Consider the following 26,508-nt stretch of genomic DNA (forward strand, 5'->3'; position numbering starts at 1 on the left):
TGACCGCTCAGTGGTCGGAAATCTGCACACAACCCCCTCCAAATTTTATGTTTTGTCCAATTAGATAAGAAACCAAAAGAAAATCAATAATGCCCCACTGGACCACAAACTCCACTACGGTAGTTGATTTATGTATTATAGCATGTCACACCCAAGCAAAACCTAATGATATTATTATGTCTCACCCATTCTATTATCCATTTTGTTGTTATTATTATTATTATTATTAATATTATTATTATTGTTGGTTCTGTAATTTAAAATGGGTTTCTACAATTAGGGTACTGTATTTAGCTTTTAAGATATTTCAGTAATTAGGATAAAAAAACTATAAGATCGCAACAGAGCTGCTTTTGATTCAAAGAAGAGAGAAGCATTCAATATCCATAGAACACTGCATATTCACAGTATATTTCATATAATATACCTCCACCATTGATTTAATAGCCAAAAACAATTTATCAATTAAGGAAAACGAACTCGGAACTACTCAATAAACATCGTTAAGTTTTTAAATAAAATTAAGAAAATATTTTAGCTACAAAGGAATTACATAAAAATAAACCCACAAATTAATATGACTTGATATAGTATGTCAGATTGTAAATTTATTTTTATTATAAAGTAGATCTAATAGATTCCATAAAATCACATTAGTTTGTGAGTTTACTTCATATAATATTTTTTTTGTATGTAACAGTTTTCATAAAATTACTGTACAGAAGAAGGTATTTTTTATTTTTCCCAATAATGACATCTTGCAGTACGAAATACATGCAAAGGAACGATCAGTAAACACAAAGGTGACTTACTTGATTTGGTTACATAATGGAACAATAATTGTAATAATCTTCAGCAATAACATACCACACATCACATCTCTGACATGCCTTTGGTGTATAAAGAAGAACGTCTTTCTTCTCATCCTTCTTCTCTTCTTTTTGAGGACCTACACTGACTACTGTGGCAGATTTTCTGAATTTTCTGACCTTCTTGATGATTGTCACTGGATCAGCTTCTCCAATTACTGTCACCGTACTCTTTGAAGGGTCAAGCACTATAGAAGTTATTCCTTCTATTGTTGCAATTACCTTCATTACCTTCTGCCTGCACTTCGAACAGAGCAGTTCCACTGACACCACAGTTTTCTGCAACAGAGAAGACTCAGATTGGTTAGTACGAACTTCTGAGAAGATAAATTATATTACACAGCACATGTACTGAAAAAGTAATTCAGTGTCAGTCAGTGAAAGAGATAGAAGGACAGGAGAATGAGAGGTCAAGACTTAAACACAGAGGCAAAAGGATAGAAATTCGCGTAGGAGAGATGGAACCTTGGACATGCTTGGATGAAATTAAGTTAGGGACTGGAACAAACGGCTCGGGAAAATTGGAAATATGGATGGATCTGAAAGTTGCTATGTATTCTCTTTTTATTATTGTTTTTGAGAGTGCTAGGATATCCTTTCTTGTGTTCTTATAACAGGTATGGCTGAATACAGAACAAGAGTCACATTGTTAGTTGGTGACTGGTAATAAATGCCAGTCAGAAGGAGGCCGTTGATTGGATCACATATGCCATCCCATATGCATTTAATGCAGAAAGACATAGGTAGACATTTCAAACTCTGTAATCGTACTATTTACCAGTAGTTCCAACTAATATTCACTAACAATTCTACATAGGAAGACATTTTATTTTCTAATTTCACACCCTGGATAAGAAGCGCTCATCAAGAAGCGCCTTTCAGATCCACCACGGGAGAGGAAATTCATAGTACACGATTCCACCCGCGAAAACTACTAGTGTAATAAGGCCTCGTTTGTTTTTAGGAAACATCTCATCTCATCTCACTTCATCATTACAACTTTCCTAAATCTCCACATAAAATAAAATAAACAATTCAACTTTTTCAAATCTCAAAACAAAAATAATATTAAAAAAAATATATTCTAACAATATTTTATTCAATTTTTTAACTTTAATCTCATCTCATCTCATCTTATCTCTAAAAACAAACGAGCCTGTCTGGTTCTACAACTCACCCCAAGTCCGCTATCTCATTACACGTTGCACCATATCCAGTTTTGGTGCTTTTTGGAACTATGATCCTACGTAGGCAATAATAAGCTACTTTAGCCTGAGAAGAATAATAAATAATGAACAGACAATGCGCCTTGTCTTAACAGTCATTTTTGGTTGTATTAAGAACAACTCTAGCTTTTTAATATATACCGTTTCGTACTTTTGTGTGTGAGAGAGAGAGAGAGAGAGGAAGGGGGGGGGGGGGGGGGGTGGGAATACCTTTTCACTGCTCAGGAGCTAGTTGTTGAGCACGTGGTTCAGCAAAGCTGCAGGCAAACATAATTGGACTGCAAAATCATTCCACTATGCTGATTAAAATATCAGGACTTCTCGAACAGAGCTCACAGTCTTCCATCACTTCAGCTTCTGCTGTGAGAATAGGCTCTAGCGTCAGGTTAACTGCAGTCGCTGCTTCAGTATAATGTTCTCTGTAGAAGGGAGCAACCGACAATGCAATTAAAAACATGAATTTCCCAAACGATAACTCCAGCCAGAGGCTGAAGTGGGATGGCCCAGCACTCTTAATAAATATTAGGAATCTCTATATGGTTAGACAATTTTTAAGAAACAAGACATCCTAACGCTTATAAACATATGAATAAAAGCTCTAAATAAGATCACATTAAGCAGAAAATGGCATTCTAAAACTTAACCAACTATGATAAATTTGAAACAAACAATTTAACGGAATGCCATGCCTCTAAGATGAAATATTATTAGAGTTAATAAAATCCTTTAAAACAGTAAAAATAACGAGCGTTTAAAAGATACAAAAACAGCAAATGAAAGCAGAGTTCCATCATACACGTGCATAGTAGCAACAAAAATACGCTAAAACTTTGAGGACATTAAAAACAAATCCCCTGAAGGATAACCCTGTAACAATCCAACCAGTCTGATGGTGCTCTCTACAGACTGCAACCATAACTGGTCTAAATTGCTCCATATAACTTGCATGTATGCCATCTAAGGCACATCTGGTGCACAAACTAGGTCCAAAAGGGATGTCGGGCATTTATACCAAACGGCTATATCATCAAATATTGTACTCTCATACGGTTGATGGCCGATGAGACCACAAACCATAATTAACTTACACATGATGTAATTAAAACCCAAAAGACAACAAAGGTGGTGTGGTGATAGAAAAAAATTGGCAGCTTCTACTATCTCAAAACATGTAAATATCCATATATGATTTGTTTATGCAGTCCTCCTTCAAATAAATTTTAACATCTTGTAGAAGTTAATCAATTTTTGGGTTTGCAGAATTGTTGCAGTTAGTTATTTGCTTCCAAGGGGGTCTACCCAGAACAGTAACTCAATCTTGACAATTCTCTGCACACCATGGTCAATTTGAAATCCAGCTGTACGCATTTATAGGACATGTGAGCATAGATGAAATGGCATTGAAGTAGTTGACGTATCATTTTCTTCACTGAGCCCAAAATCAGTGTTCTGTCACTTTTGCCTCTACTCTTATTGCAGTCCCATCGAATATAAAACGAGAAGAAAAAGAAAATACCAATGACTAGGCCTCCGTGAGAAACCCATATAGCATGTCATGTACATAGCAGCATACACATGTATGTCAATGAAAAAACCCATAATAGGCATGCATGTGGATGAAAGATGAAAAATCAATTTCGGAATGCTTTTGTCTCAATGATTAACAATCAGTGGCAAGCATCAAATCTAGAGTACATGCTCATAGTGCATGCAGTTAATCCTAATCCAAGTATGCTTTGCAATATATCATAAGAAAAGATTGTGGAAAGAATACTTCACACTCTAAACCAAATAAACTCCTCCTACACCGAAGCCAAATATGGAAAAGGGAAAGGGGAAGAGAAGGAATTTAAAAAATGCCACTTGTAAGTTTAAATTACCAAGAAAACGATACAAAAATATAATACTTTATACAAAGGCAAACATGATTGCCGCGATAACAGGATGAAAAAGTAGCTAAAAGATGAGTTGTCGTCACATGCATTCCAACAAACAAATAACAGTTGTGTAAAGGAATGCCCTCTCAAAATACTTGCACATACCAATAGAATCCTCAGTCAGAATTATCCTCCATGCATTATGTTGAGTTTCTTTAAGTTGTATTAGCCTTTATGCTTCTTTCTGCTTCCACCATACGAGTGTAGCAGTTCACAATCTTCTTGTCTAACTCATAATAGTCTTCCATCTTCTTCAAAGGTTTCAAATCTAGGTCAATGAAAGATGCCTAGGAAATTGAAACTCAAGTAAGATATCAATGTCATAAGAAATGACACTTTGAAATAGAAATGTTTAACTTTCAACTAGGAATTTAGTCGGTAAATTAAATTTATCTAAGATGTTTCAAATGTAATTCCAAAACTTTTGGTGCTATTGTCAATCTTCTAAACAATCTTCTTTTCCAGATAAGAAAATATTTGAGTTTTCCAAATGTCAAGATAATAAGTCATACTATTTTCTTACATGAAATTCCCAAAGGTAAATCAACATCAACTATGAATATAAATTTCAAATGAAACATGTTGAGTGCTATCTACCTTGTAATCAAAAATTTGGTTGGTTGCCTCTAGGTGTATTTTATTATATGGAGATCCTGAATAACCATCTTCACTTGGTCTAAAACTAATTATTAGACTACAGTCTTTTGCGGTTGCCGCTATCAAATAGTCCTTTACAATCTTCAAGCTTTCATCCAAAGGAATGGAATGCAAAGATGTATATATCTGTGAAACTTTGTCTCCACCAGATTCTCTGCATACTGGACAAGACTCATAAATGATGTCATAATATGCATGAACCGCTCCTTCTATGTCAAAATTATCAAGCTTCTGGATCTCAAGAAGCCGATCCAGTACTCCAGACTTATAAACTGTCTCAGAAACAAGCTGTAGGAAATTCATTGTACGAAGGTTATTATCTGCCCAGATGAAAGACTTGAGTGCATCTTCAAATGCTTCACTAATCACAAAACTAGTACTGTTCGCACCAGCACCCAAGGCCCCAAATATGAGAGAACCATTCAAGAATACCCTGAAATTATTCTGAGGGGTGTTAAAGAGACTGATAATAGCTTTATCTATCCTGTCCTTGCACTTAGAGAACAGATCGATGGGATCATATTCGCTTAATTCTGATATCTGTAGCATGCATTGGAACGAACCAGAGTCAGAAACAAACGTCTAAAATAACATCATTACTGCAAGAGGTATTATAAGCAAAAAAAATAATAATAATAATTTCACAAATTCCCATGGAAAGTGGTATTGGATCCATCGGATCGAACATAAAATATAACTACAGATGAAGATAATTCAATACAAGCTAACTTGGTATCAAGATGAAAAGAAAGAATGTACCTCTCCTTGATGCAACTTCAAGGCTTGGTGCATTCTAAATCGAGTAATGCTCCGTTTAATGGCATTTCTGTCCGATATGAATCTTGAAAAAGGGAGAAATCCACATTTGGGCTACTTTTTGGGAAAGTGGAAGTGCAACAGAGAAAAAAAAAAAAAGAATAAAGATTATTGGTGTTTGATTTTGACATGTCACTCAGAGACATAAAATGAAAAGAAATCAAACTGCAAAGACAAGAAATAAGACGAAGGACATGGTAAGGGAGTGGAACCTTTATTTCAACAGATACACAGGATCGACTGTTGAGAGTACCTGGCATGGAAAAGATGGAATTAACTAGCTATTTTTCTATACTATACCAAAATGCAAACTACTTTGCATACCATGAGGGAGATTTGGGTGCTGGATTTAACCAAACTAGTTGTTTGTCAAAGATATTCGACGAAAGAATTCCAAGAAGGGTAGGCACCCATATATAGTCTACTCTTCCTATCAGAGTCCCGCACTGGTATTTTCCTAAAGCATATTAGGTAGAATTGATGACAAACTTAATTACATTAACCATTGTGATCGAATATTTGACAAGTTCATATCTAGCAAGATTAACTACCAATTTTCTTTTTGTAAGTAAGTACGATTGGGTGCTAATTATTCTGGCTCAAAAAAATAAGGAGAAACAAATGCCGTTGTGAGTCTATTAAAAAATAAGCCACCAATTTGAATTTTGCATCAACGTAAGGTTTCAGACCTAAGATTCTTTATGCCTGCTTGCTAAGTGTGACACAAAGGTGAGTTACACACCTGTAATTTTTTTATGTGTAACCTAGAGAAATCGCATCAAACAGTAATACCAAAGAGAAGAAATTACCGCCAGGAAAAAGCGAATGATCAGTTAGGAGAAGCACAGAATCGCGATCCGTATCAGCCTTGGCAGCATCAACTCGCCAAGCAGGACGCTGACATATAACATTTTTCTCAACCGAGTCCAGGAACTCCCTGGACACAAGGACACGCATCTGGAAAAATTGATTGAAAGCCAAGGTCACAGAACTTTAACTACGTTATTATTCTTAAAATGATTATCAATCATGAAATCAACCAGAAACAAAACGTCATACTATTTCCACCAGAAATTCCTCGCGGATAGACAAATTAGCGGACCAAAAAGAATGCTTCTAAAAATCATAATACGCAACTGGAGAGTGGAGACGGAAAAAGCAGAAACCCAAAATTTTAACAAATGAATAAGTTTGCTACAGTACTACTCTTAGCGTTTGGATGTTGAAGTGAGTTGAGTTGAATTGAGATGATAAAATATTGTTAGAATATTATTTTTTAATATTATTATTATTATTTTAAAATTTAAAAAAGTTAAAATTGTTTATATTAAACGTCTTATATTGTTCATGTTAAACGTCTTACAATGGAAAAAAAACAAGTTTCAGTTCCAGAATCCAAAAGAGAGAGAAAGGACTCGGGAAGCGTACCCCGGCATCAACATGTTCGGAACCCAAGAGAGGGCTCATGACGTGCTGCACATAGAGTTGTGCAGCAATTTCTTTGTTTGGGGACGATACGATGCCGTCGACGTCTTTCCAAAGTAGCCGTTCGTGCGTGCTCAACGCCGTCGGACTCCTCACGTGCGGCGATCCGTTCCTCGGCGCCTTCGGTATTCGCATTACTTTCCCTATCTATACACGCAACATTATATATTTATACAAATGGACATTTATACTGATGTTCGAACGGCTACAATGAGGATTCAGATAAATGGAAAATATTTCGACTTTCTACTATTTGATTCAGTAAAAAAAAAAAAAAAAAAACTACGGAAAAGATAATTGAGGAATCGGAAGAAAGTAGGAGCGTACAAACGAGTGAGATGATCCGGTGTATGCGAGAACGAGATTAGCAGCTCCTTCGCCTCTGTAGACCCAGTCAATTGCGTGCTTCTGCTCTAGAACCACATCCTTATCCGCCTCCTTCAGATTAACGATACCTAATCGAGCTTGAATATTCGTTTCGAAATTTGAAACCTCCATGTACCCCTGAGTAATCTTGCAAAACAATCAAGAAAAGCCCTATTTCCTCCTCGAACGGAATCGCCAGCTAAGCGAATCGGCAAAAACGATGCTTTTCTCTTTGCTATGTGGGGTTGGAGACACGAAGTATGAGTGGAAGTGAGCGTTTCTTTTTTCTGTATCTTACTATCTGCTTCTGCCTTTTTCTTACTTTTTGGATGACCGTTGAATTTGCCGTCATAATTCATATTTCTTTATTTTATTTTTTTCAAAGCTGATATTTCTTTATTTACGCGGCATTGCCATTCTATTACGATATTATATTCAATTCAGGATTTCTCTTTTGAAAACCTAATTGTGAGATTATTTCTATTAAATTAAATAGGAAAGATAATTTAAAACTTCGAATTCAAACTATTTATTCTAATAATTATATATGAGATTTTAACTTATCTCGTAAATATAAACTAACAAAAATACTAAATTTAATTATTTATTTTCTTAACCTGTTTCAAAAAACTGATCCCATTAACCGTATAGAAATTATTTGTACAAACCTTAAATTAACAAGTAGTATATAAATCCTTATAAAAAAATAGATTTCACCTTAAAAAGGTGTAAAAATATATTTTTTTTCTTAATGAAATTCATTTTTTTATAAAATACTTATATAAAATTTGTCTATGTGAAATTTATAATTTGCATTACTCTTGACAGTATTGAAGTACAATGAGTCCTCTATTGTATGATGAGGAATAGAAGGGAGAAATGCTAGAGAATCTGTTTTGGGCTCTGCTTATTTTGTCGAATTGGTTTTTTTATTATTTTATTATTTTTATTTTAACTTAGTGATTAATAAAATATTATTTAATAATATTGTAAATTTTTTAAAAAAATATTTGAAAGTGTTAAAAAAATTTAAATTTTAAAATTTTTTTATATTATTTTTTTAACACCTTTAAATATTTTTAAAAAAATAAAAAATTCACAAATTAAGTAAAAAAATAAAAATCGGACAAAATAAACGGGAGCCCAAAACGGGCTCCCTATCATTTTTCACAGAAGACTAGAAGAGTAAGAAAGCTGAAGAATGTCTGACCCAACAGACAATCAATGGGATGCATTTGGTAGCCCAAAAACCCAAGAGCCATCGTCATCTATTTCTAAAGGCCCATAATAATGATTAATCAATGGCCCAAAATTCATCTTCTATTGTGTGGTAGCCCAACTCCGATTCTGACTGTTTCAACCATGGGAAATGATAGTTCGCTCCCAATTGACAACCATTTGAACTTTTTTTTCACTTTTTTGCATTCCCATGAATAAGAAATCATTTTTCCAATTATTTTTAAAATAAAAAATTAAAAAACTGAAAAAAGGGAAAAATAAAACATTTTGGTCCCTAATTCGTTAATTTGGGAGGTCTGAATAACACTTGATTAGCATCGTCCTTCAAGTATATTCAACAATTGTAAACGCATATAGTGTTTTTTTAAAGGCGGGGAGCCAATTTTGGTTGGAAACAAACAAACACATTTCAAGAGTAATATTATATATAGGCCCGTTTTGATAGTAAGACGAGATGAGATAATTTTATATGAGAGTTAGAAGTTGAATAAAATATTGTTAAATTATTTTTTTAATATTATTATTATTTTGAGATTTGAAAATTTTGAATTTTTTTATTATATTTTGTGTAGAAATTTGATAAAGTTATAATAATGAGATTAAATCATTTCTGTATCCAAATGATGCCATAGTTAAGGCCTAATTTGTTTTCACAAATCTTCTCAATGCATCTAATCCCATTTCATCTCATATAATCATTATAATTGTTTTAAATTCCAACACAAAATAAAATAAACAATTCAACTTTTTCAAATCTTAAAAAAAATATTATAATAATATTTTATTCAACTTTAAATTTTAATCTCAACTCATCTCATCAGCAAAAATAAACGCGGCTTATGTACATATTTCGACATTTATTTTGAAAAAAGTGAAATCTACCGTAAAAAAAAAAAATTTCCAAATCAAATGCCCGAAACTTGTACACGACTATAAATATTATTTCCCTTACAAGATATGTCTTAGCCAACAATTTAATTTCAACTTTTCAAGCCAAATTAATGCAAGCACATATAAAGTTAGGTAGGCCTAATTGTCATTTAAATGGATACTCTCAATCTAAATTTCAATGGATTCAAACCCATTTGATGAATGATATATATATACAGAACAAGGGATGTAATTTCAACTTTCATTGTCAAATTCAAAACAATTAGTACCTATAAAAGTTAGTTATGTACTAATTCTCATCTATTTATATATGTTGTTGATTCTAACATCGTAAAAACTCATAAATGAAAGTACTGTATGTGGAACAGTTTCTCCACTAAAACCTTCCCGAGTACTTGTTATTGTTATTGTTATTGATATTTCATTTAATTATTATAATTTTTTTAAATTCTCACATAAATTATAATAAATAATTTAATTTTTTTAAATTTTAAAATAAAAATAATATTATAAAAATATTTTATTTAACTTTTAATTTTTATCTAAAATATTTTATCTTTTATCTCATTTTAATGAAAATATGAGGTATGAGTGACTCAGATTTTGAACTACTCATTGTTGATACTTTTTTTAAAAATAAAAGTACGAACTTGTTTTTTTGTCTTGTGAATTGATGGGAAAAATTAATTGGAGGAGGATTAAAGAGGCGGTGAGTGATGCAGACATGCGGTTTTGATTTGGCGAGTGTTACGGAGAAGACTCCGTGTTGCTGGACCAGCAGAGGACAATGCCAACGACTCTACCATAGCCTCACGCACCAAGTCTTCTTGTGATCAGAATACTCTAGAATAAAGTAGAATCAAGGCTGTTAATTGCTAGTGCAGCACTTGTGTGCACATGAGTCTTCTCCTTAACAGCGAGACAAGACGACGTTTACATAATATCTAGAATGTTGTTATTCAATTTCATGAATTTGCCCTTCCAAACTTACTGCTCGAGTTAGGGTTAAAATTCTTAAGATAAAGCAAATACTGAGTTTTGCTTTGACTGCCACTACTAATCATGACATAATTCAAAGCCAAAAAAAAAAAAAACTCTTAATTTTATCAAAAATTTTTGGAGATCCTTAGAACATAGAAGCGTGTGTATATAATATATATATATATATATATATATATATATATTAAAAAAACTCCTTAGTTTTATAAAACGTAGATAACCCTCAAAAGAGAAGAACAAAATTGGAAAATCTTAAATTAGGCTTCGTTTGGTTAATTAACTCACCTCAACTCATCTCAACTCATCATTATAATTTTTTCAAATTTCAATATAAAATATAATAAACAATTCAACTTTTTTAAATCTCAAAATAATAATAATATTAAAAAATAATATTCTAATAATATTTTATCATCTCAACTCAACTCAATTTAACTCATTTCAATATCCAAACGTAACTTAAATGAGATCCACGTGATAAATTGCAAACAAAGACAAATCATACCATAGCTAGTAGGCCGGCACACTCATGCAACCCATGCATTTCCTTTCCAACCACACAATCCTGTTCATTTTTTCTTCAAACGCTTACCTGCTCCAGACTTTTTTTTCTCTAAGCAAATATCATGTTCATATTGATGCTTGATAAAATGTCACATGCAATAAAAGTATATAAGAGAAACAAAAACCTTCTTTATGGGAAAATGATGGTGTCATTAATTATGATTTTACATATAAATAATTTCTCAATATCTCTTGTCTATTCGCAACAAAATATTTTCTTTGTGCAGAGGTAAGAAAAAACATGCTTTTTCGGAAAGATACTATTTTCAAATATCATCATATTAAAAATTATGTCGTGTGCGAGCACTTAATTATTATGTTTTCACACTATCGTTTCACTATCTGTCACGATATCGTTGTGCATGTATGTGTGGATGTGGTGAATCTGGTGCTTTACCAAAACATCATTTTCACATTAGATTGATCATGAGAACCACACATGAATTTTCACCTATTTCGAAATTAATATTTTCCTTCAATATTTCTCTCCTTGATATATATATATATATATATATATATATATATATATATATATATACTGCATCAGGCATGAATATGCATGAAGCTGATCATTGAGATTTTGAAATGGGCAAAACTTTTGCGGTTTGATCATGATCATACAGTACTGATCAAAAGAATGGGATGATAATTAATATTGTGTCAATTTCATGGTGTAAACATAAAATAATTATTTCCTTGTCAGAAAATGTGAAAAACTATTTATAAAACTAAGAGAGGTAATTAATTAAGACACTGCTAATAATTAGCAAAACTCATCAGTTTAATTCACAACCGCAGATCATGATCATGATCATGAATATTTCATAACCCTCTAGTACTGTATCTCGGCAAATTACGCATTAATGCTAGCTAGATGTGAAACATGTTTTCCATGATGCACGTGCTTAATTATTAGATTCACATGATCAATATTTTCAAAGCATCAATTCGGTACTAATAGGGTACCACATGATCAGTACCTTAATAGGGTACCACGTTATGGTTGCGGGTACGTGCTGATCGAGTACATCAGAGTTGTTTGGCGTCCCAAAGTCCAATTAGTCGGCAAGGAGAAGTACTTTTTATGGGCTGATCTGACGACGATGTTGATCAAATACGACACTTGTGTGAAAAAGCTAACGTATATTATAGTAAAATATACACACAATACATTATATAATAATATTATAAAATAAGAATATTTTTATAAAATAATAATATTTTTATAAGATATTTTACACAAATAAATTTTATTTAAAATATAATTATGTACAGTGTTATGAAAAATATTATGTGTAAATTATTTTCCTTCATATATATATATATATATATATATATATATATATATATATATATATATATACACTTTGAAGAGGTACCGTCCATGAAAATATGATGAAATGTGGTGAAGTTTACATATAGCAAGTACTCAAAATAGAGACAGCTAGCCTGGTCAGACGTCTGCCCACCAACGGGTCAATAATATTTTTTGTTGCTTAATTTTTGTCTTCCTATCTTTGAATTAATGTTGAAAGAAAATAATTTGCGTAGTTTTTGCTTAAGTTTTTTGAAAAAAAAAATATTATCCACTTGAAGTATTTATTTTTATGATAAATTCACTTTTTTTAAAGGCTTTGCATGAAATTAAACTTGGACACTCCAAACTTATATATGCCATTATTCATATTAGAATATAATAATTTGATAATTAAATTATTTTTCCTGAGTTGTGACTCTCAATCCAAACTTTATCCAATTGTGGTGGGCTCATTTAAATGATTTAACATTTTTTAATTAAGAATATAATGTAAATAATTAAATCTACATTTTTTCATCAATTTAATTTTTTGAAATAAATGATAATTTTACATAAAATCAGAGAAAAAAAATCCTGAATTCAAACCTCTGATTCTACATTATATTCTTCATTAAATAAATATTTTTCGTATTTAGCCCACTTGCAAGCTGAAACTACCCCTTGTTATAAAATTTAAATCGATAAAAAGTGGTGGATTTAATTACTTTTAATGTTCTAAGTTCTAGGTATGCATGCTGCAAAGTGGTCTCATGTATTAATTAAATGTAGAAAAATTGGTGGACCTGTACTAAGAGCATTAATGGCATCAATATATTTAATTTTCTTTTTAAAAATTTAGCTACAAAAGCCTTCTTGGCTATCTCATGTAATCTATTTCTTATACATCTAAAACTACCAGTTTGAACAGGACAACCTTCTTTTAATTGTCTTTTTCAAAGATTATAGCATTCGTTATTTAATCGATTTTTTTTTTTTTTAATTTTATGAAAAAAATGAAAGAAAAATATGATTCATTGCTGCCTCCCCAAACACGTTCAGCAAGGATAACCACAAGTTCGCGCATCACCATTCAAACTATAGCTTTCCTAGCTAAAGTCTACTGTATATATACATAGATCAACAGCTTCCTTTTGATCAACTCCTGATCACTTATAAGTTACTTCAGCTAGCATTGGGGTTTTGAGCACTGGGCGATCGACTCGTCCTCCCTCACCTTTAATTCGGAGGTTAGGTCGTGTGAGATTTAATTAACTAGCTAGACCAGCACTGCCATTTTCTCGACCAAAACCTCATTTTGCTTCTGAATTAAGAGAGATGGAGTTACTTACGCAATCATTTCACATGAACAAGGCCGTTGACGAAACTAGTTATGCAAAGAACTCGAGTATTCAGGTTTGATTTTACTGATCATATGTCCTAATTACTTTTAGTAGAGGAATATTATATATATATATATATATGAGTTTTTCCATTCTCAACCCGATGTGTAGAGCATATCATCTACATGATCAGTTAAATAATAAGATTTAATTTTTAAATTTTAAATTTTTAAATTTATCTTCTAAATTAAATTATACAATCTAATCAATTTATTAAATGTGTGTGCCTCTACACACAAATTTGAAAATATATACATGTTTTACTCCACATATACATTTCAATATCTTTCTTATTGATTTTATTTTTTATTATGTGTTAAATTTAGCTATCGGTAGACCTAAAAGATTAAGATGATCATAAGAAGATGTAGATTATTTAATATATTTATAATATATCTTAATGCTCGTTCTCGCATGTAGGCCCGTCTCCTCTTAAGTTAATATCCTAACACCGGAAGGGACAAATCCATATACTTGTAATTATATTTTTGCAGAGCAAGATAATATCCGTCACAAAGAGTGTTACTGAGGAAGCCATACTTGAAGTATTGTGCAAAAACTTTCCGGAGAGCATGGGCATCGCCGACTTGGGTTGCTCGTCCGGACCGAACGTTCTATCAGTGATCTCAAATATAACAAATATCATATATGCCAAATGCTGCCGATCGGGACTTCCCAAGCCGCCGGAGCTTAGAATCTTCCTCAATGATCTTTATAACAATGATTTCAACGACATCTTTGCCTCACTCCCAGATTTCTACGACGAAATGAAGGAAGTGAACGGTAATAGTTTTGGGCCGTGTTTAATTTTCGGTGTGCCGGGTTCTTTCTACGGTAGGTTGTTTCCGAGCAACAGCTTGCATTTTGTGCATTCTTCTTCCAGCCTCCACTGGCTCTCTCAGGTTGGTGATGGTATCCATTGCATTACTCTCCCGTGCGGCATCAGTTAATTGCATGATAAAAAAGAAATAATATTTGTAGTTATAGAGTGTTAACTATCATATACTTATTCTAAAAAAATTGAGTAAAAATATGAGACTTATTTGAAAAAATTATTTTTTTAAGAGTGAGCCTAACTCTTTTTAAAAGAGTACGTGGCATTTATACTAAGAGTGTAATTGGTCCGGTCTGCATCCAGTACAGGGGAGTCACAGACCGAAAATTTCGGTCCATCATTTTTGACGAACCGAATCGTTAGTTATCGGTCCAATTCGGTCCATGAATATTTTTTTTTCATTGTATATATATGATTAATGAAATTAAGTGATCTCTTTAACATTTTATATATAGTTAATGAATGTTAAATAATTCCATTGTATATATGGTCAGTGGTGATCTCTTGGATGAAAATTACATAATTAACTTTTAAATTATATTATATATATAATATTTAAATATATATATATATACATTCAGTCGGGCTCGATCTGGTTCGGTTCAAAACAATCACACCCTGAGACCGACCAATAAAACTATAAATTGATGTAACTCGATGTGATACTTAGATTATAAAATTAAATTTATTATAAAATTTATCTATTATATGAAGTCACATTAATTTATAAATTTATTTTTACTAAATCTATCGGAAGTTTTGAAGGAATATATATATTGAGAACTGCTAGGGCCATCGAGAGATATCTCGAGAGTTTCCATCGATAAGTGTATTTTGTTCGTACTTCTTTGTTTTGTGTGTTTTTTTTTTAAATATTTTTTAAATCACTTTACTTATTTTTTTAAAAAAAATGAGAATTTCATTTAAAAATACTTCATTAACATAAAAAAAAAAAAAAAAAAAATCAAATCGATAAAATTTATCAGGCCAATTCATCGCGCCTTAAGCATTTTCCATATATATACGTCCATTAACATTTTCGATTAATAAGATAATTAAAGGGCAGCCACAACCTCGACATCATATGATTGTTTGGTCTGAATTGACTATCATTCCATTAGTTATTGATTCATGTTGACTCGGCGGCCTCCTGCTACTGCATGCATGTGAGCACCTATATTTTTCGTTTTGTAGCGTATTGTCATTTCTTTAATTAATATCAGGTACAAATGATTTCCCATAGATAAATTTTGTGTAAATAAATTATAAAAAAATGGATTTTATATATACTATTTTAAAATGAGGTTGACAATTATAAAAAATAATTGCATGGAAGTTGCTATATATATAAAATTTATATAAATCATTTCTCTTTTTTTTTTTAAACTTTCGATCATTTCTCGACTATATACATTTTGTCCATTGAGGATGATAAATAATATTTTATTTATTTACGAGATTGATAAATAGATAATATAGCTCGATGATTACGTACGCACAGGTTCCTCCTGAGCTGGACGGCACCGCCATAAACAAAGGGCATATTTACATATGTGAGAGCAGCCCACAAAGCGTCTTAGATTCATACTATCGGCAATTCCAGAAGGATTTTTCTCTGTTTCTAAAATCACGTTCGGAAGAAATTGTTCCGGGAGGACGCATGGTCTTAACGTTCATGGGCAGGAGATTTATGGATCCCACCATCGAAGAAGGTTGTTATAATCATTTGGACCTTCTTGCACAAGCATTGATGAGCATCGCGGCGGAGGTATGTATATATATAATACATTACACAACACATTACACAACATTAATGTTATAAAATGAGAATATTTTTATAAAATAATGTTACTTTTATAAGATATTTTATAAAAATATCCCTCGTTTAAAATATAATTGTATAAAGTGTTGTAAAAAAATATTGTGTGTAAATCATTTTTCATATATATATATATGAGAAATCTACTTGTAGTTATCATGTTTATTGATATACCATTGTATAAAAGGCTTCTCCATCATGTTTTAAAAAATTAGTCAGAAGAATGAAATAATGTACCATCAAAATTAAATTTTAATATTGTATACTTTAGTACGTCCGTACTCTTAAAGTGAATGTTTTATTTGCTTTGTGTGGAAAAGAATTTTGACTGTTTGAAGTAGATGACATTGAGGTTTTGGTTGTTTTGAAGGGATTACAAATGATCTTATATTTAAGATTTTCCAATTTGATATTGGAAGATGATTTTTTGTCTATGATTTAAGTTATTGGCTCTAAGGCAGTGGAATATGATATAAGAGATTCAAATGCTTCTTCTTCTTCTTTTGTGAACTAGATATGATATACTTCATGTTGGGAGGCAAGAGAATGAAACAGTTCATTTACTTGCGATGCATGTTCGTCTTGTGGATGATACAGTTTAGTGGTGGTCTCAATGTCTAGATTTTATTAAGTCTAGAGTCTTGCTAGATTCTAATTTTTAATTTCATGGTCCTATTATTGTAATTGATTATGTTATTATTATGAATGAAGTTGTTATGTTCTAAAAAAAAATTGTTGTAGTCCCAAATGAGAATTACACAAAAGTAATTCTATAAATTAACATAGTTTCATATGATTTTTTAGATCTATTTTTATAATAAAAGTAACTTTATAATATGACAAACTACATAAATTTATGAATTAAGTCACGTTATGAATTTGTAAAATTATTTTTATGTAATTTATTTGTAGATAAAATATTCTTTATACATCCATATATAAATAGCATAATTCACTATTGAATTTACTTCTAGATGATTGTCGTTGTGTACTAATTTATTATTCGGTCAAGTACTGCAGGGTCTTATACCAGAGGAAAAAGTTGATATTTTCAACACCCAGTACTATGCTCCATGTCCTGAAGAAATAAAATTAGAGATAAAAAAAGAAGGGTCATTCGTGCTGAATCGCCTTGAAGTTTTTGAGATTGATTGGGACGGAGGCGCGGTGGAGGCCCCTAACACAGTATCAATCGGGCGGCGAGTGGCGAAGTTGGTGAGAGCTGTGATTGAGTCAACGCTAGAATCACAGTTTGGAAGTGACATAATGGATTATTTGTTTCATAGGTATGAAAAGATTCTGGACAATCACTTGTCGAAGACTCGATCAAAGTACATAAACTTGGTCGTTTCCGTTACAAAAAAGTCACAGGGCTTAGGAAATTAATTAATGAAGCAATAGCTAGCTTCTAATTATCTTTCTTTTCAACGGTTTAATTAATTATATATCTTGTCTTCTACGTTTCTTTCTATTCATGTATCTGTAATCAAAATCACTTTATATCATCTACTGTCTTATTTTTCATATAGCATACTTATATTTTTTTATACTTCTTCTTTTATATGCTCATGCTGGAAGAATATAGCTTCTTCTGTTCCTGCTATCCTGCCGTATTTCTACACAATGTTGTCTCACGACATATGGTATACGACGTAAATTAAAAATTTAAATTTACGTGTCGGTTAGATTATTCTTTAATCTATACGTTAAATATTTAATTAAATAAAATAAATACAGAATTAGGATTTAAATTCAAAATTTCTATTTTAATACCACGTGAATTACATCTATCTAAAACATTTAAACTGATAAAAAGATATGATTTTATTATTTAATTATATCTTAACCCACTGTGTATTTTCCATGGTTGGATTCCCACCACTTGCGACCTCGGCATTCTCGAAAGACTTGTGAAGTATGATAAACACTTCAACAGTACGCACTTTTTTGGTGTTTGATAGCACTTTTTTCTTTGAAAAATGGAACAGAAAACTTCAATTAAGGGCGCGGCGCACATGAAAATTTAATTTGATTGGTTGAAAATATCAACACTGCACGCATGGTCGGGAACTCCATGAAAACGTGGAAAACGTGTTGGAATATTTATGTATGTCGGAAGCACTCGTTAGAAAAAATTCTGCTTATTATTTTCACACAACATATTATATCATATTTTTTTTTTATGTTAAATATGTGGTATATGAAATAATGAGTAAGAAAAATCACTTAATTTAAAAAGAATAAGATCAATTTTTTTAAAAAAATAAAAAATAAATGTGGTATGTATTGTATAGATGAGTAACAAAGTTCTGTCGGTGAACGTTTATACTTCATTGAACTCGATTATTTTGATTTTTTTATTTTTTAAATGTTGAGACGTTCTAATTGTACAGATCCCAATTATCGTCATTGTATAACTTGGCAAGAATCGGTGTTTATTATTGGGCTCATGCTGGCGTCAGTATATGGCCACTTAGTAGCCTTCTTAATATATAGAGCCCATAAAGAGACCAGAAAGGAACTAGAGCCCGTTAAATTGTACATTCCATTGGCCACTAACCTCATAACATTGGCAATATTGCCAAGTTTAAAGTTTGACTAGAATTTTAAATTTTGGCTATAGGGTTAAATTTTGACTAGATGAATCTATATTGGACTTAGTCATATTAAAGCCAAAATAGTAATATAATATTATATATTTTTATACTTTAGTATAATTTCTTTTAATATTTTACAAATATACTCCATATATTAATTATTAAATATAATGCATATAAATAAAAACCAAAAAGGAAAAAAAAAACGTATAATAATTATCTCCTTACTCATTTTTTCCTACATATTACAACTTTATAATCTGAATGCAGTACTACTTCATGCACAAAAACTTTCATTTGAGCTAATGAAACCCTATAAATAACAAGAAAAAATCAAGGGTTCGAGCTCTATATCATACATAAAATGCACATCATCCAACTTCTTCTTTAGTTCGAAATCTACACATCTTTAGTATATGAAATAGGACAACATATATTTTTTGGTATATGAAACAGAACAACCACCCTTGCCAATGGAAATAGACTCTACAGACACAACCACCTTTGCCACAGTCCCCATTACAATATGCATTCTTCTTCACCTCAGTCACTGCATAGTTCACTCAATATGATAGTTTAGAAATAGGACATTGGAATATTAGTGAATTTAGACAGATAACACCATTCCGCAAGCTTGCTATAAAAACAAGACAAGCTCCTACATCTGAAAACTTAAAAATTTACCTTTTGTGGCAGTTATAAACAAGGCAAAGTAATAAAAGAATTTGCACCACTATTGCATGTAGAATCACAAACAAAACAAAGGCAGAATGAATTATATAAATGCAAGCCCTTACAAATATGTAGTTGGGAAAAAACTATACATCAATGTGATTTCAGTTGTAGCAGGATAATTAAAAGGTTCCAAGCCATCAATAGCCAAAACAATTAAATCTATTTAGCCATTCTGATCCCAAACAGGCCAAATGATCAACTGAGCACCCCAGCAATCATATCCTTGAGTTGGAACAAAATTAAACAACAAGGACAACCAAGAAATACAAACTTATAATCAATCACGAGACAAAAGCAATTTCAAAGAGTAAGAAGGAAAGAAAGCATAGCCCAAGTCACCATTCGATTCCACCAGAAATGAAAAGAAAAAAAATGATGTAAAATAGAGCAGAAATAAACCATAAAAGTTGCTAAAAAATTCATCCGAAGAGGCTGAATCACTCTGTCCATTTCTCATCGTTCAAGGAATTGACAACACCAGATTCATCAAACCTCACCTCCAAAATCAAGTGTCTATCTCTCAATCACTATTTCCATCCGAAGCACAGATGTAACAAACGCATAACTCATCTAAAATCGACATCTAAAATCAAACACCCATCTCATGAAAACTCACAGGAAGCTGAAAACTAGCCTCAAGGATCAGAAGCTTAACACGTTAAAGAAGCAAAAACCATAAATCATAATCAACCAAAGTTGACCAAAACACTATAACTTCATTACTGCATTATCTCCCAAACCCATGTCTAAAAGAAAATAAAAATAAAAAAAACCATGTGCCAAAACCTCAAAAAGTTAGCTCCCATGCCTGTCAGACTGAGAAATCAGAGAACCCGAGATCATATCTTAAGAAAACCTAAAGAAACCCAAATGTGAGACAGCGGCAAAATAGAGGTAAGGAGAGCACTGAAAGATGGGTAGAGAATTTACGACATTGAGAGAAACCAAGAGACGAAGAGTGTGGCGGTTATTGTTGGTGGAACTTCAGCTAGACGATGAACACGAGGAGGAGAAATCGCACAGACGATGGGAACCAGCAAGGAAAGGGACTCAAGAATTTTTGGACTCAGGAATGGAGAGACAATCGATCGAAGAAGATTGAGGAAGAGACAAAACAGAGAGAAGAGGGAGAGAAGAGCGATGACCTTCTGAAAGAAAATGGAAGAATATGTCCACTTCACATGCATGGAATGTGTATAAGAATGGAGAGGGTTGATGATGTAGGAGGATCTGAGTCAGATAATACTGAATTGTCAGACTGTACGTTGACTGCGTTGAGATACCTAGAGGTGGCAGATCAGCGCAAAGAGGGTAGGAAATCGTGATATTTTCTTGATTGGGGCAGTTTTGGGCACGTTTTGATATTTTGGTCATAACTTTGGCTGCATGTATCAGAATCGCACATATGACCCCAATTCGAAAAGCTCTTTTCAGTACGCACATCGTGGGCACCGAGCATAGCTCGGTGTGTATGCTTGGTGTGCATAATTTTCGAAGCCAAATTCTATTGTTTTCCCCTTCAATTTGCTATTTTTAGTTATTTGTTGCATTTTATGGTAATATTTCATTTATTGTTTTGGAAGTGATTCTAAACTTGATTTGGGTCAGATTTTTGACAAATTACTTCTTTTATTACTTATTTAATTTTGGCATGATTATTGAAATTTTGCTATTTTTGGTAAATTTTCAATACAGTCGATTTTCATCTATTACATCCCGGCTTATAGGTTGATTTGATTATTCTTGAATATTGATAATTTGAATTGAACATCAAAGACGTTTTCTATATATTTTTGGACGATTCTCTTATTTTATTTCTTGTGAATTATCTGTTGAAACTAACCTAGAGAATCATTGTTATTTTGTCCAGCGTCAGTTGAATCTAAGAACGGCTAGCCGCTTGCTGAATTCGGGAAAGGATTGAATTCAATGACACTTGGTCCATATAAATGGTGGGGTTGTCCAAATTCAGTCTTTGGAGGTCCTACCCAGTTAATCAAATCAATCATACCTATATATGTACCATGATAATAATATTATTAGCCAATCATTTTTGTTGATAGACTGCCTTAAAGAAGGGTTGATTCCTGGCCTTATTCTACCAAGCAATGCTATTATTTATCCTAAACTTTGTTGATGTGTCACATTATAATTAATGATTTCTTCCATCAATAACGCATCTATTTAAAATATGACTGAGGAAGATAAAAATTAAGCCGAAAAAGTGCATTACTCCGTCTGCAAGTTGCTTCAGTTGCTAATTCATGTGACGAATGGATCGAGGCATCCATGTTTGTTTGGACTGTGAAAAGCATTTAATTCAGTTCCAAGTACTTTGATGCTAGGCAATGTCTAGCTTGCCTTCTTGCTGGAGACATTGAAAACTTACTGCAATCTGGAATCATCACCTCCTGCTATTTAAAGACAGTAATGCAGATCACTCTTGAGTAGATGCAAGGTCCTCACTAATATGCTTGCTTGTGGTGAATTGAATTCAAGATCCATCTTCAAGTAGATGCTAAATCCTGTCGTCTTCCAAAACAAAATCGAGAGGACCTGGCCCATCAGTTTGTCTTTTAGGCCCCATCTGATTAAAGGTCGGCAACCTTCATCGGTAGGAATCGACTTTTTTCTTTTTCTTTTTTCACCTTCCAAATGCATTAATAAAACTCAATTTCCAGTATATTAATATATCAAAAATAAATAACTATTTTAATCATAAAAAAATTTTTACAAATAAATTTATAAATTGACGTAACTTCATATGATATTAGATGGTAAAATTAATTTTATTATAAAGTAAATTTAAAATATCACATGAAACAATAACAGTTCATGAATTTATTTATGTGAGACATATTTATAGTTGTAGCACTAATTAAAATAAATTCTTCTAATGAAGTTAGATGTTAAAGTGAAAAAAGAAAAAATTAAATATTGTTTATGGAGAGAAATAACATTTGTAAATACAGTACAACCCATCTTTCACATTCAAGTTCTACAAATTTGATTCCTTAAAGATGTATTTAGACTCTATGTTGGGCATGAGGGGATGCTGCCTCAGCATATTCTACGCATTTCAGTTGGTTGAAAAATAAATAAATCCTACCAATAATAAAATCTTTACAGCTGTATGTTTTCTGACCATATAAAAAATGTGTCAAAATAATAAACTAAACTAATGCAGGAAGCTCTCCTATCAATTCACCATCTACCTCTCCAATCACCATGTTTTTGTCCCCATCGATGTTCAGGTCGCATATGGACAAGATAAACAAATAAAAAAACGCTATATATTCGTGAAACGACATTAATTAAATGATAATTTATCTTTTTAATTTAGTATTAGTTTGGCTAATCAAAACAAAACAACTCCATGAGTAATATTGATCGGTGGAGGACCAAAAAGACTAAGAAGTGGGGGCATCATGGTAACAAACATGGGGACAAATATTCGTTTTGATTAAGATTTGTTGCAGTATCAGGTTGCAATTAACGAGGATTATCTCCTATTGTAACACTCGTGCCATTGTTCATAGTCATCCTCTTTAGTTATCTGTCACCAACTCGCTGTAATTAATATCTGGTCATGTCAATTAATAAAATTTCATTTTAATAAAGTTGGGCGGCAAAGACCAGATAGAGAGAGAGAGAGAGAGAGAGAGAGAGAGAGAGTGTATGTGCGTTTCAGTGTGAGGAGGGTGATATATATCAATGGAAAAGGAAGCGAGAGAGCCATGCATGCGACAAAAGGATATTATTGGTTGGTATAAAGACAATTTTATTATAGAGCCTAGGGTTTCAAAAAATTCTCTTTATTATGCGTTGTGTCAATCTTTTTCAAGTACCATCGGTAGGTTACATGCATGGGTTTGAAACGATTGGATTTTTATTGGCAAACGAAGGGATTAATGCAGTTTACACCAGTCATCAGATATATTTTTTAATTAATATTTACTATTTCCAATGGTTTGAGTTTTTATATTATACCATATATAAGTAAATTGATTTATTTTTATCTAATTTATATACAGTATCCGGAAAAAGAAGGCTAGCTTCTTCTAGCTCCATTATTATGATTGCAAATTACACTTTTAAAGCAATTTTGGATGAAAATTTTTATGCTAAAAACCCAGTCACTGTCTCTCTTTAAAAGTTCAAAGTGTAAGAGTATTAGTATTAATAGTTTCTTTATATGCATATAAAATCATATTTTTTAGAAATTAATTTTACATATCAAGAAAATTTTTCACATTAGATCATACATCTTTAAGCCAAATATATTTATTTATTTATTTCCTAATTTTTGTTTATATTTTGCAATTAGCACCACTACAAATTATATCATTTAACACCCACTAAATTTTTTTTCTTAAAATTCTATCCATTGGTGGAGAGAGAGGGGGAGGAGAGAGAAAAATTAATAAATTGGATTTAGAGAGTGAACAATGCATCTTCAAATTTGTAAAAGTATTGTTCATAACTATATAAATTTTTGGATATGCATAATCAAATGTAGTCTAATTTAAAATTATATTATGTAAATATGCAAATACATATGCAGATGCATAATTCAATCTTAATGCTTACACGATCATTCCATTAATGCAACAGCACAGTTTGACCAAAATCACAGCATAGGACCACTCTTGAATAGGAAATTCTGATCACTAATAAATAATCCGAAAGGCCAGACAATTAATTTGGTAATCATGCATGGGATCATTTGAATGTACCAACTGGTTGAGATAATATAATCACATAGTGACTGTCCAAATACCCAAAAAAGAAAATAAAAGTTTGGATCTTTTCATGTACGGATGAGGGAGGATATGTGCTTCTTCCACAACCAAAATAATTGAGATAATTATTTTGGGACAACTGTTGGTGGTTTGGCTAAAGTGACACAGGAAAAATATATAACAAAGCTATAAAAGAGAAAGAAATGGTAGGGGTGTGCTATTATTAAAAAAACAAGACAGCTTCATTGTCTCTTTTGCTGCATAATTCCTACAACCAGTTGGATAAGATCAAGCTCATGAGCTGCGCTGCTTCCTTGCACAAAAGAGCCCCATATATATAATTACAAAAAAAAAAGAAAAAAAAAAGATACATTATAATATATAATATATAATAAAGTTAGCCAAAATCCAACACCCCACAATCTACACAAAATAGTGTTTTATGCAGTACTACACCTCTCAATTACAAGTCCGGCCTGCCTTTTCTTCTTCCATGGGGCCCCTAATTGACAAAAACGATCAAACAAATTCAAAGGGAAGGGCGAGAATTATGGGAATTAAAATTAAACTAATGGAGGGGGGAAAAGAGAATTCGAAGACCAACATGCAGACCCCCACAAGCCACGAAAGGGTCATCATTGTGGAAGAGGATGTTTGTGGTACATTCTGCAAATTATAGTTTATTATCACATCAACAAGAAGAAGAAGAAGAAGGAGGAAGAAAAAGAAAAAGAAAAAAAAAAAAGAAAGACATTATCACATTAGTGCATGCAGTAATTATGAAGGTCCCAACTAAAGGAGATTAGCTGATTAGACAGTCCAGTACACTAGCAGGACCTAAAGTACTGTAACCAAAGTAACTTTACATGAGATAGAGATCATTGCAGACTTTTGAGTGTTAATTGAGCGTGGTAGACTGTGCCTCCATCATTTTGTTTTTTTGTTTTCCTCCATTATTTTAAATTAATGACATGATCGATGCAATTTTAAATACCAAAAAGATTTCACTTTGTAAGGGGACCATCAATCATATGTTCATCACAACCGTTGTGAAAATTTTGTCACTCTTTAAATATTAACAAAGCAAATTCCCGTCTTGACTTTCGGCCTATTAATCTGGCCGCCATGCCTTCCATCCCTAGCTCGCTAGCTTTTTATTAATGCACTATGGATTGCTATTTTATCTAATTATTCGTGGGGAAAAATCACTACAAGTACTAATTTTGAAAGCATGCATAGCTCAAACTCAACAACTGTGGACCACGGATATTTATTATAAATTATAATTCTACCATCTAAATAAGTTTTACAATTTGAAAAGTTCATTTGAAGACAAAACGTGAATTCTATCATATTTAACTTTAAAGTTTATTTTATTATTAAATATAGTGAATTTCACCTTAAACGATCCGTAAATATAAATTTTTTATATATTGAATAACGTAAATTTATGTACTTCTCTTCATTCAATTTTTATATGCTTTATTAATTATTTAATTGAACAATATCTTATCAACTTTAAAAATTTCTTATCACGGGCCATTCGATCATTCTGTTCTCCTCCGGCCCCACTAAAAATTTACACCAACAAGCATTAAATTTTGTGAGATCCACAAAGGATATATATATATATATATATATTATATATATATATATATATATATCTACCAAACAATCTGTAGAAACGTAAATAAAGATTTTCAATGTTTGGTTTTGCAGAATATATACTATCACCAGGAAGAGTAGGTAACAATATTGCAAAACCCAATTAAACAAATTGATGATCTTATCCTCCAAACAAAAGGAAAATTGTCAATATCAAAGCAAATGCGATCAAAAGAAGTAGGCATCATCCCAGATTTTTTCAGCAGAAGAGATTTGAAGAAATCTCGAAACTAACGCTAGGTGTCCTAAACTCAATCTACTACACGAATGACGAAACATTGGAGGATTTGGGTTGACGTACGTAGAAGTCACTTTCACTTTCAGTATGCAGAATTTGAAGTGCAAAAGCAGACCGATAGCAACCCAATA

At 32.1% G+C, this 26,508-nt stretch overlaps 2 protein-coding genes across 4 annotated transcripts; one reads left to right on the forward strand and one right to left on the reverse strand.

Annotated features, from left to right (window-relative positions):
- Positions 1-638: 638 nt before the first annotated feature.
- LOC121260927 (inositol-pentakisphosphate 2-kinase-like) lies at positions 639-7,695 on the reverse strand. Of its 3 annotated transcripts, XM_041163015.1 has the most exons (10): positions 7,318-7,695; positions 6,934-7,137; positions 6,315-6,462; positions 5,718-5,758; positions 5,449-5,559; positions 4,630-5,229; positions 4,138-4,319; positions 2,306-2,514; positions 2,047-2,112; positions 639-1,148 (listed from the first exon to the last, which is right to left on the reverse strand). In XM_041163015.1, the coding sequence occupies exons 1-7, from the start codon at positions 7,486-7,488 to the stop codon at positions 4,188-4,190; spliced, it is 1,407 nt and encodes a 468-aa protein (XP_041018949.1). In that variant the 5' UTR covers positions 7,489-7,695; the 3' UTR covers positions 639-1,148; positions 2,047-2,112; positions 2,306-2,514; positions 4,138-4,187. The 3 variants fall into 3 exon arrangements, with proteins under 3 accessions (XP_041018949.1, XP_041018948.1, XP_041018950.1); XM_041163014.1 differs by lacking the exon at positions 2,047-2,112; XM_041163016.1 differs by lacking the exons at positions 639-1,148; positions 2,047-2,112; positions 2,306-2,514 and having other exon boundaries at positions 6,934-7,133; positions 7,318-7,458.
- A 5,940-nt stretch (positions 7,696-13,635) lies between these two features.
- Positions 13,636-17,790, forward strand: LOC121260686 (probable jasmonic acid carboxyl methyltransferase 2). Its single transcript, XM_041162643.1, has 4 exons — positions 13,636-13,759; positions 14,241-14,648; positions 16,083-16,349; positions 17,421-17,790. Exons 1-4 carry the CDS (start codon positions 13,682-13,684, stop codon positions 17,784-17,786), a joined length of 1,119 nt encoding a protein of 372 aa, XP_041018577.1. The 5' UTR covers positions 13,636-13,681; the 3' UTR covers positions 17,787-17,790.
- The last annotated feature ends 8,718 nt before the right edge of the window (positions 17,791-26,508 follow it).

The sequence above is a fragment of the Juglans microcarpa x Juglans regia genome, chromosome 4D (genome assembly GCF_004785595.1).
Source record: "Juglans microcarpa x Juglans regia isolate MS1-56 chromosome 4D, Jm3101_v1.0, whole genome shotgun sequence".
Taxonomy (NCBI): domain Eukaryota; kingdom Viridiplantae; phylum Streptophyta; class Magnoliopsida; order Fagales; family Juglandaceae; genus Juglans; species Juglans microcarpa x Juglans regia.